At 40.1% G+C, this 9,672-nt stretch overlaps 1 protein-coding gene across 1 annotated transcript in view; it reads right to left on the reverse strand.

Annotated features, from left to right (window-relative positions):
- Positions 1 to 8,854: 8,854 nt before the first annotated feature.
- Positions 8,855 to 9,672, reverse strand: part of LOC119584221 (metallothionein-1-like) — a 1,031-nt gene continuing 213 nt past the window's right edge. Inside the window, exons 2-3 of the mRNA XM_037932733.1 lie at positions 9,457 to 9,534; positions 8,855 to 9,165 (exon numbers count right to left, since the gene is read on the reverse strand). Coding sequence (XP_037788661.1) covers positions 9,089 to 9,165; positions 9,457 to 9,534 — 155 coding nt within the window. The 3' untranslated portion in view covers positions 8,855 to 9,088. The remainder of the gene's footprint in view (positions 9,166 to 9,456; positions 9,535 to 9,672) is intronic.

Consider the following 9,672-nt stretch of genomic DNA (forward strand, 5'->3'; position numbering starts at 1 on the left):
TGTGACGGAGACGGTGAGGTGTTACTGTTGCAATGTCATGTCCAACATCCTTGATAAGATGGAAACCATATACCGAAGACCTATCGATGTGGCCGAGGCACGTCTACCTCAACTTGCAAGAAAGTCGAGTCCATCAACAAATGGAAGGTACCATCATAGTGTCCGCAAAGCAAAACCCTAAGTATGCATTCTATATTTTTTTTCCGGTATTTTAAGCCGTTCTACAAAGATAGTGAAGTATATGGGAGAAATTAACACTACGATTATTTTATGGCATTGCCCGTAAACCGAGAAGTTTCTTAACCTCTAGGATTAGATACCATACCCTCGCTTTCAGTTATTTGAATCCGTTTTTTGGAACAAAATTTTAACGTAACGAAAGGAAACCTTGCTATTCTATTACAAGGATCGAATGCTTTCGAGTCCTTAAATGATGCAGTCGTTTGCTTTTTCTTTAAAATTAATAATTCGACTGTACTGTTATTTTCGCAATACTTACCAGTTTAGCTTTATTTCTCTCCCCCCCCCCACCTCTTATACACAAGCGGTTATGAAGATTCAGAAACAATTGGGAAGCACAATTACAAATTTTGCATAAGCGTACGAACTTATATATAATATATATATATATATAATATATATATATATATATATATATATATATATATATATATATATATGCAACAGCGTATACAGTAACAAGCCGACTTTCTTACACAAATTAAGCTTAGGAACGGTTACTGTGGAAACTTTTCAGTGCGTTGTCCCCCCCCCTCCCAGTATTATCATTGGAGTATTCAGCACTTGCATGTATTTAGGAAAAAAATTCTAATTTGATTTTTATTTATTTAATAAAAATAAAAGGGGGGTCTATTTGACATATTAGAAAAAAATAGATCATTAACAGGAATAATTTACGGTCAAGCAATATAGACCTAGAGAAGGTAGAGGTTCTCACAACCTAATTAATAGCAAATTACACGACTGGTCCCAATCTTCATAGTCTTCTCCCTCTCCTCCTGCTCACTCCGCCGCACGGGAGAGACTGTCATGCAGGCTAAGCGCTCATGCTGCCTATGGACAACACTTACATGGCTTGGGGCAAGTCTTGGCACAGTCCTCCTTCGAGGGACAAGAACACCCCGTTGTGCCTGTGAAATAGTAAAACAGGATTTAGATAAGCCATTTTCCGACTGGAAATAGTTCCATTCGTAAGTGGGTGAAGTGGGTAAATACTGAACGTAGTGGCTATACAATTACATCATCTTACAACTACATAAGACAATATTCTAGAATTGTAGAAATGGCATGATTTCAAGTTAAGAAGCGATTATAACTAGACAGGGTGAAATTGAGTATCAGATGGAAAAGGAGATTAAATTACTTTATAAAATGAGCGGGAGGAGAAAAGGAGAGAATTACTTACACCTTTCACTGGGCTCGCAGCGACAGCTCTTGCACAAGCAACCTTTCTTGCAGCCTCCCTCGGCGCACTCGCATTTATCTGCAATGTTGAAGGACCTCAATTATTCAGGTGAGGAGGACGCCACAAGACACTTCTCATTTAGGAAAAAAGTGGGTAGGAGGTAAGGGGGAGGGGAAGAATGCGTGTTAAGAAAGGGAATGTAGAAAGAGGTGGAAGAGAAGATGGAAAGAGCAAGAGAGAGTAAACATGGCGATTTATTTAAGGAAAAAATAGCTAGAAATAAGGAAGAAAGGGGAGGAGGAATGTAAAACCTTATTTTAGCTCAACTTTATTGATAAGGGTTACTGGAAGGCATAGCGTTATCTTTCCGTGAAGAGCTCGGATCTTGCAGAGAGCACAAACAAGCACAGATCACTCGCAAATACGCACATATGCAGACTCACGCTCTCCGTATTTACTCACTCTCATGCCACAGAAATTAGACTCGTCAATACCTTAAAGTTAATCGAATTGGGAAAAGACGGCTCTCAAGTTACATGCAACAAGTTGCCAAAAACAAGCTAAAACTAATCCGCAATAAAGGTATGCGAGAAAGTAATGGGCCGTGTGATTAAGAGATCCGTCATGAAGAGAAGCGATCAAGTTTATCATACGCTGAAAAAGTGAAGAGGCACCTTCCTCATTATGATAAAAGTATAAAAAGGATAGGGATACGCTAAACAATTCTTATCGATAGCTGTAAAGACGATCGTTACAATATCAACGATGTACAAGGGTTTCATTTCGAACACCCTAGATCTAGCACCGAGGTATAATGGGTGCCCTTTCTAGCCGGAAAAGGCCCGTTTCCTTGCCAAAATCCTATTTAGTTTTGCCGAAGAAATTCGTGGAATTTAACAAGCTAAGACGTTAAACATCCTAAAAATCTAGGTAAGAGTTCATGCTAAATAATGAGAGCATTCTTTCAACCGTATTAATAGAAGAGCAATACCCCAAACTTATGGACTAGTGCATTAACATACCGGGGACGTAAGAGTGAATGCATGGTTTAATATCGGAAAGGCAGCGTACACTAGACAAGAAATGATACTGATCAAGAAAGGAGAAAGAACAGTGGCATCTACACTTGCCGTACGTTCGGCACAACTACCTGTTCGCGACAACACTAGGCATGATTAAGACTGGAAAGTGAGAAGACCGACACGGATAAAAAAATTTCAGTCTATGCGAATAGTACGAAAAATGATATATTCCAACACTAAAAATCCTTACCAATGCAGCAGGGACCAGGCATCTTGAGTGAAATTCAGTGGAATTGAGCACGATCACACGAAGTTGATGTACTACTTGCTAACCTTCTACGTCAGACACCACGTGTACAATGTTTATATTGACGTAAGACAGCCAGCTGCGTGCCGTGTGCAGGGGCCTCACCGTTGCCAGTTAAGCTTTTAACGATTGAACTGTAACTAATCTTTTATACATTTATGCATGCGTAACTTAGCCAGGGATGATTTTATATCAGGTGTTTTTAAGTATTATACAGGCGATAAGACTGTGACCTAAACTGTGTTTTATATAATTTTCGTAAGAATCCTTAAAGCAGTGACAAACAGTCAATAATATAAAACCGAATCTAACTATATAATCATTCATTCATTTTAAGCTTACTTCCCAATCGTATGCAAAAAAAAAAAAAAAAAATGCTTTAGAGGCCATGAGTGAATAATGATTTAAAAGCCGAGAGCGAGAGCGCGGAAGCGAGCGAGAGCGAGCCGTGAGCAGAGCGAGAGTTTGAGAGCCGTGTGCAGGGCGTATTCACTTATTTTAGGCCTTATTTCCGCTGACAAAAAAACTGTCTTACGACACTAGAAACTGTCGTTAATTTCATTCGCGACAATTCCCCGGGCCGGTCGCGACAGCAACGATGCCAATGTTCCTACGCTGTTGCTAAAAGGCTCCTAAAAATCGTGCTTCATTTGACGAATGTGATTTTATTTTTGAGTTATATTAAATTATCAACCACTTTTTTATGATATTACAATAGGAAATAGCAGTATATACAAGTTCTTCGTTGTCAACATCTGAAAATTACAAATAAAACGATTTACAACTACCGAAATCATTTGAAAATGCCCAGACCCTAAGCGCCTCCCATCATACGTTTTCCTTCGTCTATCGACATCGGATTTGGACGTGACACTTCTTTAAATATTTTGAATATGTCACCTTTTCTTAACTGATATCTATTACATTTAAAAGAATACACGTGCGCTCGCACACACGTATACACACATTTATAACCGTTTGTGTATGTATATATAACCGGTTCTGTATGTGTGCGTCTATATATATATATGTATATATATATGTATATATATATATATATATATATATACATATATATATATATATATATATTTATATATATATAACCGTTTCTCTGTGTGCGTCTATGTATATACATATATACATATATATGTATGTATAGTCGTAAAGTGTATGTGTGAGTTTATATATATATGTACATATACATACATACACACACACATACATATTTATATATATATACATATAAATACTCATACATACATATATATATATATATATATATATATATATATATACACACATGTATACACACACACATATATGTCTATACATTTAATTTTATATTTATATATATGCCTGTGTGTTTCTATAATATATGTATTTATGTATATGTATATGTATGCAGACACACATATATATGTGTGTGTGCGTGTGTGTGTGTGTAGACATATGTGTACGTGTTTGTGTCATTGTATACCCTGTTCAGTTAGAAGAAAAAACAGAAAAACATCCAAAGACGATTCGAAATATAGAATAAAATTTCTGAGCTGATCGGATTATATTGTGGCATTGGGGAGATTCAAGCAGACAGCATGAAATCCAGTCAGTACCACCAATTTGTACTTTATCAAGATCGTCATGGGAATCATTGGCGTCGAAGAGAAAGAAAAAAAGGAGAGAGAGAATGTGGGGGCTATGAAAGTGAAAAAGCCTATTTCAAATCGCATTGTGAAATTGATTGTGAAATGAATAGAAAACAAAAATCTACATACGTATAGGAAATGAATGTAACAATTTCATAAGTATCATACTTATTTAATTGGCTATATAAAGCAATACCAGTAGTTATGAAGGAGTATTAGGATAATCTCATAAAATAGTAACACAGGTCAAAGATCCCTATGAAACGCTGTTTGAAGTTACAATATGCTTTACTTTCCTTTTGTGTAATGAGCTTCATGGCCTCTGAAATAGGTTACGAATCACAAAACGTTACATTACTCCATTTACATTTATTGTTATTTAAGCAATAAACCTGCGAATAAGTCTTTTGGCAGATGAATGTATGTAAACACCAGTTTTGCAAATCTCAGAAGGCAGGAGAACTCGGCTAATGCTGTAATATACGGAGCCAAGTGTTAATTGCATGTCTCATGTATGCTTAGGAGAGTGACATGTGAACACTGATCTCGGACGTATTTTTCCTATGTAAAAAAAAAAAAAAAAAAATTGTTTCCTGAAATCCGTTTTGTTTTTAGAACATAACTAATATGTATCTATATGATTCAGCCTTCCCTAAATGCATTCCAGTTATATATATATATATATATATATATATATATATATATATATATATATATTTTGTATACGAACCATTTTATATCATCTAATAATAAAAACTCAGACAGTTGTAGCTGTTGACGACTACTTAAGTAACTTTGCCGATATAAAATCTGGTGTCTCGTTTTGTGGCCTACCTGAACCCCTTATCTTCATATTTCATTCCAGCGATAAGAGACATGGCGTCTCTTCTTATTTAATGGACTTTGTCGATAATACGTTTTTGATGCAACCCTGTCAGTGATCTTCATAGAGTAGTTGTAGCTCATCGATGAAATGGCGGTCTGGAATGCGTTTATTTAGTGTCCGTTCTCTCCCCAACTACATCAGGGAGAAGCTCCACGACTCGGACGAGACGGCCATTGATGTTCTCCTCACCAGAGCCAACGCACTGATGGAAGCACCCGTTTTCCTGCCGACTAGTACCGATATCAACGCAGCAACTGCCCGAGGGTCCAACACCATCTGGAGGCCTTTCACCCCATTCCTGGCTGGAGATGGCATTTCCTCCTACCACAACAGTATGGGAGAGCAGCCTATAATTGTCTCAACGGATGTAGGTGGAGGCCACGAGGGCATCCCAAAAACGCAGAAGTTGGCCGCACCCATGATCAACACAGTCAACCGCCCCCACACCAGTTTCCACAAGAGACAAGAGAACCAGAAAGCATTTTCTCGTCGATACCAGAACCTTCCTCTCCATTTTCCCAGCAACACAGTCCGATAGACGAGCTGCCAACAACGACCTGCTGAGGCTTGTCGCCGCCAATGGAACACCAATCAACTACTACGGTTCCAGAGACATCGCCATGTGCCTCGCTGGTCGCACTTACCCATGGATTTTCCTCATCGCTGATGTGACCCAGCCACTACTCGGCGCTGAATTCCTCTCACACTACAACCTGCTGATCAATATGAGAAGACACCGACTCATCAACACAGAGACTTTCACTCTACTCCCGGTCAGTGCAATTTCTATTCAAGGTCCTCCTGACATCGACATGTGCCATCTCACCAGAGACGCCTACAGGGATATGCTCATCGATTTCCCATAGTCTTCAAGCCAGACCTCCGCCAAACCAACCTGGGAGCAGCAGCAAAACATAGAGTGTACCACCATATCAAGAGCACAGGAACCCTCAGTCAATTCTCGTTTCCGTCGCCTGAGGCCAGAGATGCTCTATGCCACCAAGCTTGCTTTCACAGAAATGGAGTGCATGGGCATCTGCTCCAAGGCTGCCAGTCTTTGGGCATCCCCTCTCCACATGGTCCAGAAGTCAAATAACTTGTGGTGCCCATGTGGCGATTACCAGCAACTGAACCTCACCGAGGCGGACCATTACCCCATGCCAAACATCACCAACTTGACAGCCAGTATAGGCGACACCTGCATATTTTCGAAACTGTATCTCCTTAAAGGGTACTTCAAGGTGCCTGTTCATCCAGATGATGTACCCAAGATAGCTATCGTTACCCCATTTGGAAGCTGTTTTCCACTAGTCCACTTTTGGGCTCAGAAGCAGCAGCACCACTTTCCAGAGGATGATGGACCAGATGTTTGGATACATAGACCATTCTGCATGGTCTATGTAAATGACATCCTCATTTTCTCATGGGACCACCAGGAACACCAGCAGCACTATTCAACCAGGAGAAATATGTCTTCGGCACCAGCAGCATCAATTTCCTAAGGTATAAGATCCAGAGCCAGGGCATTTGGCCACAGGCCAATAAGGTAGATGCTATACTCCAATTCCCTAGCCTAACATTCATCAAAGGAGTCCAGCAATTCCTAGGAATGATAAACTATTATCACTGATTTATCCCTGGGGCTGCCAGCATTCTCACCCCTTTCAGGAAGCCGAGGGGAAACGCCAAGTGGTGAGGCAGGGCACGAAATAAACACACGATGACAGTCTTTCCTTTATTTACACAAGTTATTTACCCGTACACTTTTCTATAGGCACAATACAGGGGGAAACCAGCATGTCACACTGCACGATACAGGTTATAACAGGGCAACACAAAATATCAGTCACAAGGCACACACGAGGTCTTCACAGGAGCAGCACCCCACTCCATCTCCCCCTTGGCTTGTTCCTCCGCTCCTCCGCTCACTGCCAGCTGCGTCATGTTTGCCCAGGTCCCTTCATGTTAACACATGCCCAGGTCATCCTTTTCATGTTAACACATGTTTCGCACAGAGACAAAGACCCACTGCAAGCCACTTTCAAATGGCTGGCTTCATTAATTGGTCAGGGTTGTTTGACCCAGTCTAATTTGAGATCAGTAGTAAGGGCCGAATGAGAGTAGGGTAGCCAATCTTTAATTTACTGCTTTCAACGTCTGAACGGTCTGTGCGAGTGCAGTCAAATGAACAGGCTCTTTATATCCATCACATATGTATAGTAAGATTACGAAGAGGAAACAAGAACCATCAATTAATTCGTGGTCCTTCGCTAGAGGTTTACAAATGATCCGCCCGGTCCGAGTGGCTCTTGAGGCGTTTACGAGTAATCACTTATTCCAGAGATTGTGTATACCTATCGGTATGAGCGCCCAGATATGTGGCGAGATGGAAGTATATGTAAACCAGGTATAAACTTTACATGTGCATTATACAGTAATCAAGTACGCAAGTTATTTGATTAAATGAAATTCGTATGTTATAATGCTGACCTAAGAAATTTATTGAATTTGCCGACAAATTTGGATTGCGTTTCATGGCCAGTCACTATTCCACTACGTTGCCACTCAAATATTAGAAATTTATTTACAAGGACGAAATTGGAATGCAAGTCTAAATAATTTGTCCGCTAAGATTAAAAGGTCAAGCAAGATAATCCTGTAAAATGGGGGCCAACGTTCTCTAAAATCGCCCATGAAGCGATAGAGGGTGCGCAAGGGTAAAACACACAAGCACACAGCGTGAAATTCCAGACAAGCACGTGTGACGGAGACGGTGAGGTGTTACTGTTGCAATATCATGTCCAACACCCTTGATAAGATGGAAAACATATACCGAAGACCTATCGATGAGGCACGTCTACCTCAACTTGCAAGAAAGTCGAGTCCATCCACAAATGGAAGGTACCATCATAGTGTTATGTCTGCAAAGCAAAACCCTAAATTTGCATTCTAGATTTTTCTTCCTATATTTTAAGCCGTTCTACATAAACTAGTGAAATATATGGGAGAAATCAACACTACGATTACGTTATCTTGTGGCATTGTCCATAAACCGAGAAGTTTCTTAACTTCTCGGATTAGATATCGAGATCTATGGATTACCACTACCATACCATCGCTTTCAGTTATTTGAATCCGTTCTTTGGAACCAAATTTTAACGCAACGAAAGGAAACCTTGCTATTCTATTACAAGGATCGAATGCTTTCGAGTCCTTAAATGATGCAGTCGTTTGCATTTTCTTTAAAATTAATAATTCGACTATACTGTTATTTTCGCAATACTTACCAGTTTGGGTTTATTTCTCCCCCCCCCCCCCCCCGCATAATATACAAGCGTTCATGAAGATTCAGAAACAATTGAGAAGCACAATTACAACTTGTATAAGTGTACGAACTTGTACATATATGTGTGCAACAGCCTATACAGTAACAAGCCGACTTTCTTACACAAAATTAAGCTTAGGAACGGTTACCGTGGAAACTTTTCGGAGCGTTGTCCTCCCCCCCACCCCAGTAATATCATAGGAGTATTCAGCACTTGCATGTATTTAGGAAAAAAAATCTAATTTGATTTTTATTTATTTAATAAAGATAAATGGGGGGTCTATTTGACATTAGAAAAAAATAGATCATTAACAGGAATAATTTACGGTCAAGCAATATAGACCTAGAGAAGGTAGAGGTTCTCACAACCTATAACAAATTACACGACTGGTCCCAATCTTCACAGTCTTCTCCCTCTCCTGTTCACTCCGCCGCACGGGAGAGACCGTCATGCAGGCTAAGCGCCTCATGGCTGCCTATGGACAACACTTGCATGGCTTGGGGCAAGTCTTGGCGCAGTCCTCCTTCGAGGGACAAGAACACCCCGTTGTGCCTGTGGAATAGTAAAACAGGATTTAGATAAGCCATTTTTCGACTGGAAATAGTTCCATTCGTAAGTGGGTGAAGTGGGTAAATACTGAACGTATTGGCTATACAATTACATTATCTTACAACTACACAAGACAATATTCTAGAATTGTAGAAATGGCATGATTTCAAGTCAAGAAGCGATTATAACTAGACAGATACGAGTAATAGACAAGATGAAATTGAGTATCAGATGGAAAGAAGATGAAATTACATTATAAAATGAGGGGGAGGAGAGAAGGCAAGAATTACTTACATTTTTCACAGGGTTCGCACCGACAGCTCTTGCACACGCAACCTTTCTTGCAGCCTCCCTCGGCGCACTCGCATTTATCTGCAATGTTGAAGGACCTCAATTATTCAGGGGCGGAGGACGCCACAAGGCACTTCTTACTTAGGAAAAAAGTGGGTAGGAGATAAGGGGGAGGGGAAGGATGTGTTTTAAGAAAGGGAATGTAGAAAGAGGTGGAAG

Source organism: Penaeus monodon, chromosome 18, assembly GCF_015228065.2.
Source record: "Penaeus monodon isolate SGIC_2016 chromosome 18, NSTDA_Pmon_1, whole genome shotgun sequence".
Lineage (NCBI taxonomy): Eukaryota > Metazoa > Arthropoda > Malacostraca > Decapoda > Penaeidae > Penaeus > Penaeus monodon.